Below are 21,649 nucleotides of genomic sequence, written 5' to 3' on the forward strand. Positions count from 1 at the left end.
TGACAATTTTCTGCATGGTTTTGCTAGGTTTTAAAATTTATAAAAATTCACAGAAAAAAATATTGTGTTGGTGTTTCTGAGAAGAAGACTTTCCTTTTGAAAAATATTTTTAAATAGACAATCTATTGTAGTTAGAAACGTATTGTCATTATGAAAAAAATCCTTTAGTTTGAATAGTTTCACCATAACCTCTACGTTCAACTCAAGATTATTGTAATGCAGTTCTAGGTGAATATTGATAGTATGTAGTTCAATAAGATAGTTGTTTTGAGTGATTTTAAGAATTCTTCCAAGTTCTGTCGATTTGTTGATCATCTGACAAAATTAAAATTCAAATTACCTTGTAATGTTTCTTAGTTTTACCGCAAGACGAGTGACTGCTAACATTGCTTGTCCTGTGCTTATTAGAATTTAAAGTGATACTTTATCCGAGAATTGAGACTATTTAGTGTCATCGAAGTCTCCTCAAATTTCTTTTCAATTGATATTAAATTATTAAATCCACTGAATAGTGCACCCTGGTCTTCTGAGGCGGCGTCTATCACCTAAATAATTTGAGAATAAATATCTCACTCGTTTCCTTTTGTCCAATATGTCCTTGGTTGCATCCACTATTTCATCGACTTTGGTGATCCGGTGGTCTAGTTCGTTTAACTCGCCATTGTAGTAATTAATGACCTCATTGCCAGCCTTAATCATAATTTCGGCAATTCCCCTAGGTGTTGTGTTATAATTTGTGCCTTGAATCAAATTCTTTCAATTTTTTAACCATTTGAGCCGTAGAATTTTTCGTTTCCTTATAACATTATAGTTCATTAATGAACCTGATAAAAATTTTTCTGTGCGGCTAAACATTGCAGTAAGTAGTTTCTATTACTCTAAATGAACCCCACTTTACTTTGTAATGTTGGTGATTGAAGTTAAATTGGAAGATTCCAATTCTAACTTTGAGATTTGATCAGCAAATATTTTGACAATATTATTATACTGCTTATTCTAAATTGGTGAGGCTAGAGAATGAGAATTACCATGCTAAAGAAATAGGATTATCTTAATTATCTTTCTTATTATTTCAATTATTGTTTAAAGCATTCAAACTAATGAAAATCTATTTAAATTAGGATTTTTATAATCATTATATTAAATTATTTTGAGTTATCATACTTAATAGTATTTATGTGTTTTTTTGAGCCAAGAGTAAAAAAATTGCAATTCCCTGCACCTAAAGATTTTTGTTTCTTTTTAACATTAATTTTTTGTTAAAAAGGGTATAAATCCGAGCTTGCTAGCATGAGATTGTTTATAAAAATTCAGATTGGTTGGATTAAATATTAAAAGTGAGAAAGGAATGCTCGGATTGTATGAATTAAAAATAAAATAGAGAATCTACTAAATTAAAAATTTTCATTTTCTTTTTATGAACATGTTAGTTTTTGATAATGTCAACAGAAAATTTTCTGGGGACCAATCTTGATCATCTATTATTTATGGAGGACAATGCTTGAGAAGATTTCCTCTTTACTCCAAGATGAGATCAAGATCGTGGAAAAAATGAGGGTCTACGACTTAAGGAAGGAATTCAGAAAAGCGAATTGATGATATGAACTAAATAGAAGACGGTTCTTTAGATGTGTTAGTTGGAATAATAAGAGTGCGGTAATTAATTTCAATCAAGAGGAATGTCTTTTGTTCTGGACCAAAATCTGGAGTAAACATGAACTGAAGAAAAGCAGTTTTCCGGTTACGAAAAGAGTTATTGGGTCTGAAAATACTTTTGACGAGTTCCTAAACGAAGGAATTGTTGATATCATAAAAGTTCCTCCAAATTGGAAAACGTTTTTTATAAAGAACTTTGCTGATATCTATGGATTCCTCTGTTCGAGAAGGTGCAGTCCAGCGCCTCTTGCTGACTAAATCTCAGGAATTGATTGGATCGGGAAGCATCAAATGAGATACTTCCAGAGTCTTCTTAAAAACAGTTGACTGCATATAAGCAGTAGAGATTTATCAAACTCCAACTGTTTTAAGTACTTCTTATGGTATTTAATGACAAGTCCATCCCATGTCATCACACTGGATGACATGGATTTTATACCGGTGCATCAGCTTTCAAAATACGTTATTTTTAAATCAGCACTAGCTCGTTCATGAAAAAGTTATATTTCCTTCTCTTTTCTACTTCCACTATCTGCAAACGATCTAGGCACGTGGCGCCTACCTTGACGATCTCCTCGATGGCGTTATTTCGACCACAATATTGGGTTTGTAGTGCTGGACAACAATCAAGGTACGTATTTGGGTATCCACCTTAATGCACATCTTCGAGCTCTCACACAACGATTAAACTCGATGGTTCATAACTTTCTGATCGCCTCAAACCATACTTATTGCAGAGCAGGAGATGAGGAGACATCAACACCTCGTTATGTCTTCATGTGTAATCATAGTAAATCATACTTCTGCACTTTGTGGCTAAGTGGTCAACGGTCGTCGCCTTTCTTTTACAGGAGTTACAACTGTTTTCATTGACTATTGAAATATGAGAATAACCCCTCGGATCGGAGAGAGTTATTTGCATATTTCAGCCACGTTGATGACGTGCGGACTGTCCAGATTGCTAAAGAGAATTTTGTAAAAGACTTTAAGTTAAATTTTTAATTAGGGATTTTCTTTAAAGTTTGATCAACTCCCTCACGTAAATCCTACTATTTTTGCATTGCTCTAAATGTGCTAAATGACAATGGTCGTTAACTGAAGAATGCGTCTCCAAAACAATACTCTCGGGTCCTTGCTAAAATCAATGGCCTGAACTATTGTTCAGATCAAATGAAAAAAATTAAAGATTATATTTCAACGTCGACAATTCTAAGTTTGAGGCCTAACTCCGTCCTTAATAAATTTCTACCGGATGTTCACCCCTCCGACATGCTTCTTGCGCTCAATTAATCTTGCTCGTTTCCGCTCTGGGTATCACCATTCATTAAACCACTACGCTCACAAAATGGACGAGTCTCAATCTCTTCGCTCTGCAACCTCTGCTGTGTTGACGAGCATTCAACTGATCACTCTTTTCGCTGTCTCGGTTTTCTTCCTATCCGTAGAAAATTTAATGTTTACCCCTCCAAGGTCCTGTTGTTTCTGCTTGCTGCAAGTGTCATACCTTGACGTGTGACCGGAATTATGTAACAACAATATTCCCTTTAACGCAGATTAGTTTCTTTGCAAATACTTAATTAAAATATATCCAAGCAACGGAATGTCCCAACTGTCACGAAGTAAATTAGCACCTCCTAGTTCGCAAACCAGTTTGAGAAAGCTTAAAGAAGAAGAGGAGTGGACAAGACATGCCAACATAATGTGTGACAGAAGAGTTGTTCGCGGAAATACATATGCTCTTCCACTCATTCAAACCTGCGCTCCCAAGGAACCACAAAGACCAAAGAGAAAAAATTTTCCAAGAAAAGCTAACACAGCATCTCCCTCACCAGTGAAAGGACGCTTACATATCGAAGTTCAGACTGAACTCTATCTCGAAGAACTGTCAGAACGAGTAGAAGAAATTGAGGCCGAAATACAGACCGACACATTTATTGACCGTCCAAAAACTCCTCTGTTTATTCCTGCAAAAACTGGCCTCGATGTTACTACCCAAATTTATGAGGGAGATGTACGATTGTCAATTCGGGTTTAGAGTCAGTTGTTTGACTTCGATATCGAAGTCGTGCCTATCTTGGAAGTTATCGTGGGGAAGACGATCGAGCAGTCACTTCTTGAGATTATGGAAGAGGAAGAGTTAGCTAACCTCCGCGAACAACAAAGACATTTTGAGGAACTGCGGAGTGCAGAATTAGTCGAACAACAAAGGCTTGAAGAACATGATAGACGACAAAAAGAAGAAAAGGTTTAAAGCAAAATTTGGATTGCAAGGAGAACAGAATTAGCCAGCAACGGGCCACCCTTCTCGTTGAAAAGGAAACTGCTAGGAAAATGGCGGCCAGAGCATTGGCTAAAAGTTACTTAACTGATTTGGTTCCTTCCGTGTTTGACGGTCTTCGGAAAAGTGGGTATTTCTATGACCCCGTCGAGAGAGGTCGAATTAATTACTGTTTTGTTAAGAGCTTGAACGGGTCTGCATTCCTGTCTTGATGAAGCTTGTTCGGAATAAGTTGGATTGCGTCAATATAGGTTGTGGAATCATTGACCAAATCATAATCGATGCTAGCAGTCTTTTCAGTCAAGTTGAAAATTCTTTAGAAATGTCTAACGAGTCTCTACGCTTTAATCAGGAGAACGCACCTTTGAAAGAGGCCGATCAGTCGGAAGTTCTGTTGACTTTATCAGAAAACAGTGTCGACTTAAATAAAACCACAATTTGATATTAAAACAAACTAACAATTCTTTACTTAAATGAAAAAAATTCAACAAATGCAAGATAGGGACATTCATAGATAATCGAATAAATAGATAAATCAACCTCGATTTAAAATTTTTGTTTCAAAAAATGATTTTTTACTAATTTTTTATTAATATAAAATACAATTGGTTAACTTTAATGAATAAATTATAATAATTAAATTTTAGTAATTAAAATCAAATGTATTTACCCAACTTTGATAATTTAATTCAGCAATTCCCAACCGGGGTGTCGCGAGATTTTTAATCTCATCTCGTTACAGAACATCGTTCTTGCCACTGCAGAAGGGATTGAGTGCACGACCCGCGAGGACTGGGTTAAATCCGCTCTTTCCCAAGTGTTAGGAAGAGTTTCCAGGATGCCCAGAAATGGGTGGCCTACCCTGCTTCAGTGCTTCAATCGACGCTTTAGCTCGAACCTATCGTTAGATGCACAAAGAAGCTGGCCAAGACCTTCCTCCTGGCTTTCGTGGTTACGCCGTAAGGATGCCCCTCGTGTTCTGAACAACACGAGTACCAAGTAGCGAGTTATCGCTACTCTTGCAGGTTAAGGATATATTTATCAACGAGTTGAGGCGTGTCCGAGCAGAGAGGGAGGAGCTAATTCTCGTTTATCAGAAGAAACTCTCAACTCATGAGTCTCGGTGTCAGCGCAGGCGAGAGAACAACCTGTTTGAATTTAATCGCAGGTTGTTCTATCGGTGTTATCACGGAGAGACGAAGGAGGGTGCCCAGCAAAAGGACAAAATGCTTGACACATGGGGTAGTATGTGGAAAGCACGTCCTCGAAAGGGTGTGTCGTTTCCGTTTTGTAGATCCGATGCTCCCTTGATGACCGAGTCTTGTGGTGTCTCTGACATCCGCAAGAAGTTCGATGAGGCAGTAAACCGTCTCTCTGACTAGAAAACACCTGGGTCGATAAGGTGTATAATTTCTTTATAAAAAATTGCAAACCAACCAGTAAAGTACTCGGCGGGATTGCTAGGGAGCTAAGGAGCAGGCACTGATCAACAAATGCCTCGCGAGAGCCACGGAAACTCACTAGTGTCGATGTGAGTGGATGTGAAGAAGGCATATGACTCGGTTGATCATGCCTACCTTGTTGAGTGTCTGCGAAGGCTCAAGTTTCCTTTGTGGTTTATCAAATTTGTTTCAACTGTATGGACAGGTGGAACGTGCATCTACACTACAACAAATGCGATATAGGCGAGGTTAAGCTAGATAGGGGCATATTAAAGGGCGACAGTATCTCTCCGCTCCGTTTGTCCTCTGCCTAGAACCGCAGACTAGAGTCCTCACTGTCCGATTTGAACATATGTCGATCGAACATGATGAAGGGTGTTTTAGCACCAATCATCTAATGTTCATAGACGACAGAGATCCTCTCATGTTCAAACTGTTCGCTCGGTCTTCAAAGATCCTTCACTCGATGGGCAAAGCCTTGGAAGGTTTTATGAAGGCCGTGGGTCTGGAGCTTAATTACAACAAGTCGTCGACTAACACCCCTGTGTGTGGTGATCTAGTCAAAATTTTTTGCAAGTTACGGGTAATTCACGTAATTTACAAAAGAGTATTTGAAAATTCTTTGGGATATTCTACATAAATATTTTTACCCTTCTTAAAATCGGAAGGTTGATTTTTAAGCTCTATAATTTAGTTAAAGATTTGTTAAAATAAGACAAAAATGTCATGCCGATTATTTTAAATTTATTTTGATGCTTAGCGAGCATAAAAAGATTAGGAAAAGCTGATTTAATTTATTTTAACTAATGTTAATTTTCAGAGCAAAAATTTCTTTGCCATAGGACATTTCCTGTAATGCCAGACATTTTTGTGATGCTGGTCTATATCAGATTACTGATTTAATATGCCACAAAATAGATTAACATATTTTTTAAGCTGTCAGGTTCTATAGATTATACGAAACTAACAAAGAATCGATTTGTCACGCCTCACTAATTGGAAAAACCAAAATTTTTATGTAATATAAATTTTTAAGTACAGTTAAACAAAACCAACTAGTTAATTATGGCGAGTTGTTATTCAATCCCTGATTGAGAATGTTTTTTAATTTTGCATTCACTTTACTCTCCAATTTCTAAAAATCTTTATTATTGAAATAACCTTGTATTTGTGATGAATAGAAATATTTTTTGTTGAATTCTGAAGCAATCATGTTTAAAATAAATACACTTTGAAGAAGTCCATCTTTGATTCCACGGTAGACAATTCCCACATATTACTAGCTTCGAAATCGAGTTGTTCAAGTTGTAGATCCTTGTAAAATAATAAAATGTAATTACTTTTTGCATTTTTTTTATTTTGAGGGTGATCCAGTTCTCAAAGTCAATCACTTTTTTGGCCAAATTTAATTGATCTTTATTATATTTTTGTGTGACCACGCGGTTTTGAATGTTTGTTTTTTTAGAAAACTGTTCCAAAAACTCAACACGCCCATGATTAATCGGATCATTATTTTCCATTTTTATCTAAAAGTCGTTATATTTTATTTTGGTTTGAGGTTTTCCACGCAATTCTGCATTTTATTAAACAATTAGTTTATAATATTCCTTCAATATTTTTCAGAATAGAAAGAACTATCTGGGAAATTATCAGAAATATTGAATAAAAAATAATTGTTAAAAATAAATATGAAAGTTAAAGTTTATTTCTTGATCACAGTGTCTCCGTGTTTCCTATGATGTAGAAGTAGATGGTCAGAACGGGAAAATTTTCGATGGCAAATCTCACACTTGAAGGGTTTGAGACCCGTATGTTTTCGTATATGTCGTTGAAGTTCGTCCGATCTTGCAAAAGTCCAGCAACATCCTGGCCAAGTGCAAGAATATGGTTTCTCGCCTAATTGTAATTAAAGTCAAGAAACCCGTGTGACTTCGAAAATGTGTTTTAAGATGTGAACTTTTCATGTAAGACTTGGAACACCCCTGAAATGAGCATTTAAATATGCGTTTCTGTTCACTTTTATCAGGATGAAGCTTCTTAGTTGTGTTTTTAGCCTGGGGAAGTATCGATTGATATGTTTGAAAGGATTGTTTGCAGTATTGAGTAATCGGAGGGTCAAAGATTATGTCATTATAATTATTGTATGTTTCATATGGGTTATACAACATATTTTGTTCGTGAAAATGCTCATAGTATTGTTGGTCGTAGTACATATAGTCGTAAAAACCATTTATATATTCTTCGGGATTTTCTGAGTATATTCCATCAGTGTTATAATAGTCCATCAAAACACAAATAACAAATGGCATGTTTAAATAGGCATACCTGACCGCATTTGAGGTTTACCGACAAATTAATTTGTGAAGTGTAAAAGTGTTTGTTTATTCTGTCCAACCTATTTAATTTTTCACAACATCTACTGAATTATCTCTTAAAATATTCGGAATAACATAAAAGACATGTAAAGTATCTCAAAATTTGAATTGAATTTTTTTTTCAAAAACTAAAAACTCAAAGAAAAAGGAAAAATCATTATCGGGGAAATAAAGACAAGGGACCAAAGTGTCGCTTTCCATCCTAACCCCGATTATAATTACCCAACACAAATTTTCTCTAGGACCATCCAGATCGTGGTCAAGAGGATTCTTATGAGTCTTCTATCCTTCCTTCAAGTTGTCAAAATTTGATAGACAAAATCAAAGATCGCATTTTTTAAATTTACTGTGACCGTCCATAGAATGGACACGCCGTTGAATGGACACTAGAGCATAAAAAGCAAAATAAATAGCAAATTCTATAAATAATTGATTGAAAATGCATTTTTTAATTAATTAAAATATTAATAGTTAATATTTTTAATTATTTTTTTTAAGAGTGCAAAATGGGTTTTGTGAAACTGAAAGCTTCGGATCTAAAAATAAGCAAAGAAATTCAAGACGGCCAGTTAATTGATGAGCCGAATGGGAATGTCGACCGTAAGAAAAGATTTCGATACAAAAATTTGGCCAAAAAATGATATTCAATGAAGATAAAGTGTATATTTTACACAAGGGCCTTCGGTTACGTTTTTTTGTGAGGACGAAGTGGAACTAAGGGAAAAAACCTTAGAGGTATTCAAAAAAGTTAAAAAAATTTTGGCGGAGCATAACTACAATCATTTCGGACGAGATAGATTGTTTAGTAAATTGCGAACATCTTATGTGACCGTCCATGGATTGTTTTTAGAATTTTTGCTAGAAATCTCACATCTTTAAGCTTTCTAAAAGTCTGTATCAAACACACCGCGGCCGAAGGCCGCATAGGGAACTGTATCAAATACGTCTTCAACGATTAGGGGTTTAGTCTAAGGCTGCATAAGAAACAATACGTGTGCAGCAATTAAGGTTTGGTTAGGGTTCCCTTTAGAAATCTGTACTGGTCATCTCTAAAATTGCTGTTAGAATACCAACGTCTATTTTATTTAATTTATTTATTAAAACACCAAGACCACGCTAAAAACCGAACAAATGTCACGTGATCCCGATGCACTCAACCAGGGACTTCATCCTCGCTCGGTGGTCTTTCCACGAGCCCACACAAGATCGCACAGGGCGGCAGGCCGTTTTTGGCGGAGCAGTCGCTGACGGGCCCAGGTTCAGCTTGATGAGGTCTTCCAGAGAGGCTGGACCGGGGCGTTGGCTATCAAGTGACCAACGATCGGTTAATCTGAGGGCCCTTTGTTGGGCCTCCTCGATTCGCCTCCTGTTGGACCACGATAGCCGCGGACCCCATGATCCGCAAGCGTACGCAACACAGGGTTCGAAGTACTGGCGGTAGATATTCGCCAGTACCGGGTGCGACCCGTTTTTCCAAATACCAGATAGAGTTCGCAGAATGTTCAGTTTTTGTTCGCATTTGCGAAGGAGGTTGTCCACATGAGGGGAGAAACAGAGGTGCATGTCGAGGGTTACCCCTAGGACCGTCTGACTCCTGCAGAAGGGAACGGATATATTGTTCAGCTTTAAGTCGACAGACGTCCTTCCCAATCTTTTATCCGAGGTGAAGAGGGACTTGGCGGACTTCGCCGCGTTTACCACGAGCCGGTTGTCCGTCAGCCATAGGTTCAGCCGATCCAAGTTAGCTTGGAGCCTTTCAGAGGCCTTCTGGATGTCCCGGTCCCGTGAGGCTAGCACGATGTCGTCCGCGTATGAGAGAACAATGTCATTGTTGTCGAGGGAGTGAGGGAGGTCTTCCAAAAATAGGTTGAAGAGGGCCGGGGATAAGGGGGATCCCTGAGGTACTCCGTTGGGTAGAAGACGAGATTTGGACTTCAGACCACCGAGGCACACCCTTCCCCTTCGTCCACTTAGGAAGTTGGTAATCCATATTTTTAGCTTCAGAGGAAAGTCGGATTGGAATATCTTCCTTGAGAGGAGCTTCCTCGAGACGGAATCGAAGGCTTTATGGATGTCGACGGAGCAGAGCACGGTCTTTTGGTGCCTCGGTTTGCTGGAAAAACCGATATAGATGAAGTTTGACAAGGATTGGAGGTACGAAGACGTGGACTTCGCCTTCTTAAAACCATGTTGAAAATGTCTTTCGGGTAAGAAAGCTTCTATTCTGCCAAGAACCAGTCTTTCTAGGATTTTTGACATCGAGCATAACAGGGAAATCGGCCTGAAAGAAGCCGGATCCCCTCTTGGTCTTCCAGGCTTCAGTATCGGTCTTATTAAGGCCTGTTTCCATAAAGCCGGAATTACGTTGTTGTTAATAGAATGGTTGAAGATTGCTGTTAGAAATCTGACACCTTCGACGCCAAGGTTTTTTAATAGGATCAAATAAATTTTACAAATAAATTCGATTTTATAACTATTAAAAAGTATTATTTTAAAATGGTAAACCTCGAAATATAATAAACATTATGATTTTTAATCAATAATCGTAGAAAAAACGGTGTGGTTGGTTTTGTTAGCTCTCTTATTTTCTCAAAACTCACCAAATTCATCGAAAATAGGCTCAAAATGGGACTTGGAAAAAATTAAGATATGTTTTATATGAGCAAAATTGAAATAAATGACATTTTGAAAGTGTCCACTCAAGGGCGTGTCCATTCAACGGACGGTGACATATTTTATTAATAAATACATAATTTAAATTTCACGTTTATTTACATTTTTTTGTTGTCAATGGTTATGAACTACGAAACAAAATTAAAGATTGCTAAATTGATATCGAAGAAAAAATTATCTGAAAGACAGATAATTCAAAAATATAAAACTAGCAAAGGCATGATTTCACGAATAAAAAAAACAATTGTGCCTTTTCTTGAACAAGGAACTGTAAACACGGATGAAGATCCTATGCCTTATTGTGAGAAATCGAAATTTGGTGATCAAGTTTTTGAAATATTTCAGAAACTACGGGAAGATAAAGTTCCAATATCAGGTCCTTTCATAAAGAAAATCGCCTTATATACGGCTTCAAAGATTGGATTTGATTCCTTCAAAGCTTCAAACGGCTGGCTTGACAGATTCAAAAAGCGTCATGAACTGAGATTCAAATTAATTTGTGGAGAGAAAAATTCATCTGACCTAACTTACATAAATGAGTTTTTTAAAATCCTTGACGAGAAAATTGCGGAATATGGAAGAGAAAATGTGTTTAATTGTGATGAAACAGCGCTTTATATAAAAAGGACACCGAGAAAGTCGTTTGTCGGAATAAATGACGATACTTTTGGCTTTAACCGTACTTCTTTGTTGCAATTCTATGGGAGAAAAACTTGAGCCATTGATTGTTGGAAAATTTAAAAACCCTCGATGTCTCAAAAATTTCAATGTGAAAGATTTTGGAATTTCATACTCATCATCTAAAAATGCATGGATGACTGGAAATATTTTTATGAGCTGGTTGACTCGGATAAATGAAAGATTTTATACAATCGACAGAAAAGTATTAATATTGCTTGATAATGCGGGATGTCATAAAACTATTGAATGCTAAAATATTGAGTTTTTATTTTTGCCAAAAAATACAACTGTATTTGTTTTTTGTCGTTACTTTTCACTAATTAAAAAAATGAAAATCCGAATGAAGCAAGAGAAAAGGTTTTGTAGCATCTAGCTTGTTTAGTATGGGACCAAAATGTAGGCTTTTAAGGTGTCACTGGAGGAGTTTAAGGTGATATTTGAGTACACGAATTGTAAAATAGAGTATTTTTACTTTAAATAATTCGTTCGGTTTTGGAATCCACATTACTTATTAAACCGACTATGATTCGGATTAGATTGTTTCTAATATTGGATAATCCAAATCCAGTGAGGTAGAATAGTAAAACAAATTTAAACTAGTATCAAAAATACTCCCGATATGTTAAGGACTTGAAGAGGATGACGGTTATTGGAGAGATCGATTTTTAATTTGAATTGTAGCTGAATCCAATTTATCAATTTAGTTATCAAATGAAATCTTATTAGATAACTAGAAAAATTTATCTTTTTACAAATTTTGATTAGTGTTTAAGAAAAGTCAAAGAATGCTTATTTTTCAATAGGATTAAACTTTTTTTTATTTTGCCAGATTTATGAAAAAGCAACTAAAAACCAACTCCGTGTTTTTTTGGCAGTCAGGTTGTGTATGCTTCCTTATAGAAAGATAAAATGAAAGAAAAAAACTCCAAGACGATGGAAACTCTCAGGATAGTGGGGTGAAATCCCTCCGTTTGTCATGGGTGTAATAAAATCAACACCAGGAAATGTGGCGTTTTCTCTTTAATGTGTAATAAATTCAAGCTGTACACATCCACCCGATATCTACCTGGTATGTTTTTGATGTTCCTGTCAGGGGTTGGTATTGTCGTGAGAATGTGACTTGTATGTTTTTTTTGAGAAAATGCTCATAGTATTGTTGGTCTTAGTACATATAGTCGTAAAAACCATTTATATGTTCTTCGGGATTTTCTAAGTATATTTTCTCAGTGTTATAATAGTCCTCAATAAATGTAAAGATGAGGCAAAAAATTAAGTTCTATAAATGTCAAAATAGTCTGAAAAGTTTTTGAGGAGGCGGCAATGTAATTCCGAATATTACATTCGTATTCTCCCGCATCTTTTACATACCCCCTATACATTGTCGCTTCCATGACAAAAATAAATCTCTATAATATTTAAATCTGCGAAACACGGCGATTAAGATTTGCTGAATCTATATATTCACCAATTAATTGTACTAGGAATTATCTATCAACTTAATAGTTTTGCACTGTCTAGTTTTCCAGGCGAGAGACTGACGCGATCGAGAAAGAGTTAGAGCGTACTGTCGCAAGAGATATCCGCTCAAAAAACCATCTCGACTCGCGAGCGTCGCCTGTGAATATAGACATCCGAAATCCGGTAATCTCCAAGTTTCGACCAAGTATAAATCTCGACGTATAAGCAATAGATTTTAATTATTTTTTCATTATTTATTAATTTAGTTTGATTTTAATGGGATTGTCTATTGGATTGTCTGGATTTTCATATTTTTTAAGAATAAAAATTAAGCCGAAAAATCGTACAGTTTACCCTCTATTGCTCGCCATTTCTATAACTCGCCACTTTTTTGGAAAAAATGCCATTTTTACTAAGGAAATTCCATTGCTCGCCACGTTTTAGTATTAAAAAATTAAAATTTATTATTAAAAAAAATAATTTTTTCAAATATTTATACCGCGTGTTTTTTTTTGTAACATGAGGAAGTGCTCAAGATTATTTTATGATCAAAAAAGAGAAATTATAAATTATCTTATTGATAATTCTTCTCTAAGTCTAAGGCGTGTTTCAGAAATTTTTTCGTCGCGTTTCAAAAAATCAATTTCGAGACGTGCAATTAACGATCTTAAATTGAACAAACAGAAGATTCTTGGAATTAATCCAATTTATGGGAGAAGTTCTCGTTTTTCGAAACTTAGATATTCAGCAATTGATTCTGAAATTATTGCCTGGATAGATTACATGGAATCTATTGGAGTTTGCCTCAATGATGAGATAATTTGTCGAAAGCAACTGAAATTGCTGCGTTAAATCTCTTCGAATTTAAAGCCAGTAAAGGATGGCTTGAAAAGTTCAAAAAAAGGCACAATGTAAAACTAAGAATTTTTCATGGTGAATTGGAATATACTGCGGATGAGTTCAAAGACCAAATCGAAGACTTTAAAAAAATTATCTCTTCTAAAATAAATGAATATGGTTCAGAAAATGTTTATAATGCCGACGAAACCGGCGTATTTTACAAGACCATTCCATCAAAAAGTGTCTGCAGGAAACGCCAACCAGGACAAAAATTACTTAAAGATAGGTTTAACATTTTTAGCTAATTTTCAGATTTTCATTAATGCTTTGGGCAAATATGACTGGATCCGATAAAAGAACCCCTTTGATGATCGGGCAGTTTAAGAAACCAAGGTGTTTTAAAAACTTGAACGTTGATGAATATTTACAATACCGGAATTCTTCAAAGGCTTGGATGAACATGGAAATATTTAACGAATGGTTGTATAATTGGAACAAGACTCTCAAACAAAAACAAAAAAAGATACTTTTGGTTGTAGACCATTGTCCTTCACATAGAATAACAATCGAATTAAGTGATTCAAATCATTCAAAATCATTCAAATCTCATTTCAACAAATTTAAATTTAAACATATAATTGAACAAATAACGCAACTATTGAATGCTATAAAAAATTAACCCTGAAAGATGCAGTCTTATTTTCTTATCTAGCCTGGAAAGGTGTGTCAGTGGATAAAATATCAAAATGTTTTCAGCACGCCAAATGGGAAAACAGAATTGAAGAACCTATTATGGGAGACCATAAAATAAAAAATTTCGAACAAATTATAGAAAAATTAATGATCACAGATCCCATAAAAGAGAAGGAGTTTATAGACTTTACGTACTCTGAAAATGACGAACTTCATGAATTTGTTCAAAACAATAACTATGAAAATAACGATGAAAATGCAATTTTAGACAGTTCAATTACTGAAGATTGTGAAAGAAACAACTGTATTACACATCGAGATGCGATAAAATGTATTTTTCACATGACGATAATTTTGATGTGAATATGCTAGAAAGTTTTTTAAAAATGCAAAAAAATATAGAGAAAAGATCATACAAAAAAACTATAAATGATTGCTTACTTAAAATTTTGGTTTTTTAAATAAATGTTTCGGCTATTTATTTAAATGTTTAGATAGTTAAAAATTATAGAAATTTTTTGTTGATAGAAAATAGGATATTGATTATTTCTCTTACTCGCCAAATTCTCTTAGTCGCCAATTTTGGCTTGGTCCCAAAAATGGCGAGCAATAGAGGGAAGACTTTATTTGTAAACTATTAGGAGCAGAAATTGCAGCCGCATCAACAATAGACAATCCCATTTAAAATTATTCAATGTTGGCCATTGCATTCCACGTTTTTGAGGTATTTTTTTAATTATATGAGAAGTTTGGCGGGAAACAACGGTTGAAAGAGTAGGTGGTTGGTATATTTGTTAGTTTATTGACGATGTGTGTTTTCTTTAATTTATTAATATTAATTATTTATTTCTAACAAGGAATTATTTTAATAAAATTTTAAATAATTTATTCTCTTGTGGTTTATACTTGGTCGAAACTTGGAGATTACCCGAAACCCGATCTCCCGGTATCTTGGGAGGAAAAGCAATCAGCTTCATCAGCTACAAGAAGAATAAATTATGATAACGCCCAGTTACGCGTTCGCGATGTGACATATTATTTTGGTTATTATCACGTTTATTTACTTTTATTTTTATGAAATTATAATAAAATATTAAACATTTCATGTTTATCATATTAATAAACTCTTCCTCGAGTCTACATGCTACTCGAGTAACTCTTACTCATATGAGCACTCTTTCGTCTTTTTAGAGTCTGTCTTTATATTCGGAGATTTCATGCACTTCATCAGGAATGCGTGCCCATCTATTTGCATAAGAGTTATCCGCGGGTAAAGGGGAAACTTGAGTAAAGTCAGTGCGATGATATCTGGTATCCTCCTGTTCGCCTCGGCATTTGTCTACCATTGTTCGATTCCGCACCGATATCAGACAATCCTGCTTTCCAATATTTTTTTGTTATTTTTGTGAATAAATAAAATCCTGACTAAAGTATAGATGAAAGCTTAACTAGGCGATCTCCATAAAAAGAAATTTTATATTTATATATTAATCGTTTTTATAGTTATTCATTGTGTGGTGGTATCAGGTCAATGCCGAAATGGCTTGGAAGTAGCAAAAAAAAGTCGAAAAACAATTATGATGTAATCTACGGTGAATTATGTGTGATTGGGTAATGAAGATTAATTCTAAACACCAGGAGTGGCCTTGAGATTGGGGAGTCATTGCGACGTCGCCCTCGACAAACATTGTTCAGAAGGAACGTGGCAAACGGAATTAATGGAGAAATGTTATTAGAAAGAACTAAAATTGTAAATGAAGGTAGTGACTGTGTAGCGTAACAAAAACTATTCGGTGAAATTTAACGAGGGAATTTGGGAATACGAGGCAGACGATTCCCTGGACATGTTCCAGATCGGTCGGTCACCAGGAGAGACAAACGACATTGTTATGGAAGATAATTTGACTGTATCTCGTTTTGCTTGTCGTCTGCTCGTCTCCCGCGACCCTCCTCACACTACGAAATTATATGCGGGAGGATTTAACGATGAACACTTCCTCACACTTAACCAATCTTTCCAAAGACTCGGGTCGTGGGATGGATTCACGACCAACGGAGTTTTCATCAGGCATGCCGGGCCTGCTCAGGAATGGAAGGAAGTGTCCGTAAGAGGTGGTGTCTTTCCTCATCGAACGATTCGAACGTCAATGGAACCTTGTGGGGACAACACTCTCCACGATGGCTCACTCATTGATTTGGGTGGCCTCACTTTTATTTGGAGGAATCCCTTCGCACGACTCACTACTCCCGTACTGATTAATTAATTATTTTAGGATCCACAATCACTCGCATTACCGACCACTTTTTCCCATGTATTCTCTGGATGTGGTCATGTCTCCAATGAAGATAAATGCCAGGTGTGTCCGATTATCAGTCCTATCCGTCCACTTCTTCTTGGAACTCAGACTTGTTTCTATGTCGATGATAATAAACTGACACACTTTTTTACAGCATGTGGACATGTCACCACTCACCTGACTGCAAAGTTATAGTTCCGTGATAAAACTTTAGGTTCTGGGCTAATACTAAATTACCATGTGAACAAGACTTTAGGGCTGTTTGTCCTTTTTGTCGTACTCCATTAGAGGGCCCTGCATTTCTTTCTCTTATACTTTCTTGACCAAATTATCATTATATAAACAATTTTTATAGTTTAATGATAGTTGTTAAACTTACCATATAAGTTATTCCAAACGGAACTTTTATAATAAAATTCTGAAAAAATTAAGGATGAGCATTCCAAAATGTATAAGACAGTTGAGCGTTTTTGTTTACATTAAAGCCTAGCTAAAACTTTGTCTACTTAAAAGTTAAATCCTTAATTTTAAATTCACGCGTAAACTAATGGACACTTTGAAATCTTGGAAATTAGAATAGATTAATAAAATAATTGAGAAACCAAAATATTTTAAAAATTTTGTCAATAATAATTATCAACAAACCGTTGCTGTTAAACGCCGTAAAAATCAATAATCTGTGCCGTAAATTGATTAATCTCCGTCAGATTTAAAAATACTTAGTTATTATGTGAGAGAAAACTTGCAAGAAAACTTGCAGACATCAAGTTTTCAAACTTGCAAGAAACACTCGGATATGACCTTTCTTACAACATCACTTTTCACGATGAAGTAATGACGGCGACAGAGAAATTCAATCTTGTTGATGCCTCCGTGAGACATCAAATGTAGAGAACGAGCATGGGTCTCCATCTCTGCTCGACAGTCCAAAGGAATGACTAATTTTTCAAATTTCCTTTTCAAATAAAGTCTTTAAATTAAAAAAGATTAATACTTATCATTTTTTTGACAAAAATTGGAAGCTTTTTTGGCCAATTCAATCAGATATGGAAACGCTCAGGAGGCACTTAATACCTACCAAAAAAAGGACTTCTAGAACTCTGACCCTGGGACATCGTCGTCTTACTCCGACCATGTGGCCAGGATCGAACCTTTCAGAAGGATCTCCCTCGCTTGAATCGGGGATCACGGGGATTATAATTAACTGACTTACTTCGGTCTTTTGGTCATTAAATAAAATAAATAAAAAAATGCAGACAACAATAAGAAAACACGTAAGGGCGCTTAAAATGAACATTTGGTAGTTCAAATTTATCATATTATTAAAATATTACCAAATATAATGTCTGATGAACTCAAACTTTCCGCATCCCACGAACCAATCGATACAAAGGATCTGGGACAAACTCTCGACCGTAGCATCTTTCGGGAGTTTGAAGTCTGCACTCAACCAGCACTGTTTTGCCTTTCTCCTCATTGTTGCACACCAAACAGCGTTACCTGGCTAAATGCATTAGGGGGGCTCTAATCAACGACAGCTCTTTCAGAACCGGCGTCGCCCTACGGCTCGGATTGAATCAATCCACAAGGCATTTATACAGCAGTACGAGAACGGTAGTAGAGAAAAAACTTCGCTCTTTCTCTTACCGGCGCAGCGCGCCGGCTACCACTGATACGAGGTCCTTCACTTTTAACATTAGAGAAGAATTGCTATCTTTAGGAGTGAGGCACGCAAATTATCGTGCCTTTTAAAAAGAATTTCAATTGCCATTCCCGCGGGAGTCAAGCAATTCTCTCTGAACACGTAATTTTTCTTTTTGGATAGTTTGGTTCTTTAAAAAATTTCTAAAGTATGAAAATTTTTTTTCATTTAATGAAAATAAATTTTAAGAAGAGTATTACTCGTATTCCATGATAATTTTTAATATAATGCCCACACTCGGCATTCAATTTCAAGGTTTACTTACAGAAGGCATCAAATTATTAAGGTATCTCTATCGATAGAAAAAATAAAATCGTTATTAGTAACATTTTATTTAGAAAATACAAAATTTTAATTTTCATATTTTCCAAAAGTCGCTGAATTTTACTCCATATCGAGAAATCTACAATTTTAATTAAACGTGCACTATGTTTTCCAATTCAATTAATTTTAATTCAGTCTGATAGAGATGGGAGAGTATTTCTGTATCGTTAAAATCACTTTTTTCTTTTAATCGTGCACACCATACTCATTATAAGAATTACCTTGTTTGTCAATAAATTAGTTCGAAGATAGTCATTTTTGATTGCTACACTTTCTTGTTTATAAACTGACTCAATTATTACCGTTTATATTTTCATAACGCTGATTATATATCCATAGAATCTTTATTAAGTCGTGTTGGTCTTCAATTATATCCATAAGATTTTGAATCTGTCGTCTTCCACTTCTTGGATTCGCCCACTTGGAAAATATCTCAATGAGAGTATAAAGCTCAAAGTTCTTTAAATTTTTATTCTTAACTTTCATCAATTGGTCAGTCGATTTAATCTATAATTATTTTAATTGGTGTTGTTTAAATACTAAATGCGTCATAAATCACCGGAACAGTCATTTTAGTTTGTACTTTTCTAATTCATGAGTAGACCGTAAAATTTAGCTAAATTTATTACAGAAGATATTAAAAAAATTATTTATGGATAGCAATTTTTGACACGTATATAACTACTTCACCTGATGTTTGAGAACAAAACACAGATTATTAGAAAATCGAAAAAAAGAATACTATCAAACCCATAAAATACAAATGAAATCGACAGTTAAAAAATTATGAAAACAAATTTCAATGTCCTGAGATGTTCGTTAAGCTACATTTTGAAGATTATTGACAATTATATCATTGTCCAAACACTGTCTTCAGAAAGAATGATGGTTTTGTTGGGGAGTTGCTAATTTTTTAAAATTATTGTAGGATTATTTATGTATATTTATATTCAATTTAGTTATTTATAATACTATTTGTATTTTTGATTAAACATACACCAATATAATAGTCGCCATAGAAAATTAAATGGACCATATATAATTATAACAGCAAGTAATAAAAATGGATCCTACAATAAAAACCTCATACCAATTCACTAGTCTACCAAGTAATACAAACATAATTAAATTTGCAGTGCCCGGAGAAAAAAAAATTCATACAAAATTAGACCAAAAGGAATATCGCGACTATCTATTGCAACAGATTGCAGTTCAGAGAGATAATAAGCGAAGGTTATATATTTGAAACGTAATTAACAGAGAGAAGGAATTAAAGATGAATGTTGCTCTAACAGGATCAGTCGATCCTGAAAAATCTCCAAACAGACTTGGGATTTTAGGGAATCCAATTAATTATTCGAATCAGGCTAACCACCCATATCAGACAAATGAGTCAACAGCTGAAATAAAATTATTTGAGGGAAATAAAGATTTTTCTACCAGAAATGAGGAACTGAATGGAAATAATTTAAAAGAATTGGATTCATTGCGCGTTGAAACCTTCGAATCTACAAACCCTCAAGTATGTCGTCAAGGAGATGAGATTTCCAATTCACTTTCTTCGATTCTACATAGACCACATCGAATTAAGTATTTTCCAGAGTTACTTAACGTGTATATATCCAAATTAACTTTATAAGTACCCCTTTTAGTGTCAGTGTTGTCCCCAAAGAAGAATCTCTTGTCGCAGAAAAAAGTTCCATTCCGAAATATAAGATAACAAATCCAAACAAAGAATCACCAAATGAGTACTTCCATGCCTCGATTATTTAGCCTGAATACTGGAATAGGTGCACAGGCGACTAAAATCGAGCAGGTTGATAACAAAAAAAAGTATCAAACCGAACTTCTCAATCAGGTAAATAAATTAGATATTCACAATAACTCAGATTCATAATAACAATGAACGAAAAAGGAAGCAGATGGAAACAGAAATCAGGTAAGTGAGTAGTATCAATGTTAGAGAACAAATCTTGGCACAAATAGAATATGAAAACAAAAGTCCGTGGGGTCGAGAAGGGGCAGGAGCTCCAAGAAATAAAATTCAAGACGATCTACATAAAAACAAGCACAACAATCCAGTTAGTGAAAATGAAAATGCTCCACCAACGAAACCATTAAAACAACAAACTAATTTTTACGGAGAAGTGACGTTTGCTCGTGGTGGAAACTCGATTTTTGGGACTCCAAAAGTTGATTTTTTTATTAAGCCTTTAGACCGAATTGGAGAAGTTGACAGCGGAACGATATCGTATCGACCTAGAAAGACAGATTGCAGGTCAGAAAGAATTCAAGCGATTGGAAATGGAAAAAAGAAAGGCTGAAGAGGAGAAGGAATTGCGTGAAATAAAAGAATATCATGATAAAATCACGAAAAGGGAAGAAGAGGAACGTTTAATCCATTTTGAAAAAGTCATCTAATTAATATTTAAATAATGACGTACAGGAAAGGAAACGAGTAGAGAACATTCAATACGAGTTAGAAATAAGGAGACATGCTTTTGAAAACAAAAAGAAATACATTTACAAACATGAAGATGTCTCAACTTTTTGTCCCCATAATTCTCCAATTGTTCAAAAAGAAAGCCAAAACGACAAGGTCGTCATCGAAAAAAATAAGCGTACAAATGATTATTGTCGTTATGTAATAGAATCAAAACTATTAAACCGTTTGGAAGCCTTTAGAACTCAACTAAATGAAAAAAAGGCTCGATTAGAAAATTTTGTTGACGACCAAAAAGTTTATAGTTTAATATTATTTGCCTAAGAACAAGCGTTGTGACAATTCTGCTAAATTAAAAGTTCTAAAAAGTCCTAAAATGAAGGCCCCACAATCTGTATTTAATTATTAGCTGATTTCAGCCTGCTACCGCCCTATCAATGTCGAATAATTCAATGAAAGATCAACAAGATTACGAAATTCTGTCTGATTTTTGGAAAATATCAGAATTTGACGCAGATTCTGACAAATTTGACTTTGGACTTTCGACTCTACCTAGAAACGACTCTGAAGCTTTTATTACAGATATATACGAAGAAACAGATAATCTAGATTCTCAGGTCTACTTTTATTTTTCAGCTTTTAGAAACAAAAAAACCCTGTTATTCCAACGAAAAAATTAGTTAAACAAATGAAGAGTCTTCGGAAAAAAAGTATAATTTTATTTTCATGTAGTATTGGGATGTGATGGAGAGTATTATGATATTTTGTAAATTCAAAAATAATAAAT

General features: G+C 35.0%; 4 protein-coding genes across 4 annotated transcripts; all 4 read left to right on the forward strand.

Annotated features, from left to right (window-relative positions):
* Positions 1-3,260: 3,260 nt before the first annotated feature.
* LOC115230023 (radial spoke head protein 3 homolog) lies at positions 3,261-4,146 on the forward strand. The gene is given in 3 exon segments (XM_029800263.2): positions 3,261-3,667; positions 3,698-3,898; positions 3,901-4,146. Coding segments are annotated over 3 exon segments (759 nt in total). The 5' UTR covers positions 3,261-3,355.
* A 6,401-nt stretch (positions 4,147-10,547) lies between these two features.
* LOC115230024 (tigger transposable element-derived protein 6-like) lies at positions 10,548-14,459 on the forward strand. The gene is made up of 2 exons (XM_029800265.1): positions 10,548-11,103; positions 14,116-14,459. The coding sequence occupies exons 1-2, from the start codon at positions 10,548-10,550 to the stop codon at positions 14,457-14,459; spliced, it is 900 nt and encodes a 299-aa protein (XP_029656125.1).
* A 1,418-nt stretch (positions 14,460-15,877) lies between these two features.
* LOC115230025 (E3 ubiquitin-protein ligase pellino homolog 3-like) lies at positions 15,878-16,575 on the forward strand. Its single transcript, XM_029800266.2, has one exon. It carries the CDS (start codon positions 15,941-15,943, stop codon positions 16,358-16,360), a length of 420 nt encoding a protein of 139 aa, XP_029656126.1. The 5' UTR covers positions 15,878-15,940; the 3' UTR covers positions 16,361-16,575.
* A 4,067-nt stretch (positions 16,576-20,642) lies between these two features.
* LOC115230026 lies at positions 20,643-21,186 on the forward strand. The gene is made up of 3 exons (XM_029800267.2): positions 20,643-20,831; positions 20,866-21,040; positions 21,071-21,186. The coding sequence occupies exons 1-3, from the start codon at positions 20,724-20,726 to the stop codon at positions 21,184-21,186; spliced, it is 399 nt and encodes a 132-aa protein (XP_029656127.2). The 5' UTR covers positions 20,643-20,723.
* Positions 21,187-21,649: the final 463 nt, after the last annotated feature.

Source organism: Octopus sinensis, unplaced genomic scaffold (assembly GCF_006345805.1).
Source record: "Octopus sinensis unplaced genomic scaffold, ASM634580v1 Contig14125, whole genome shotgun sequence".
Taxonomy (NCBI): domain Eukaryota; kingdom Metazoa; phylum Mollusca; class Cephalopoda; order Octopoda; family Octopodidae; genus Octopus; species Octopus sinensis.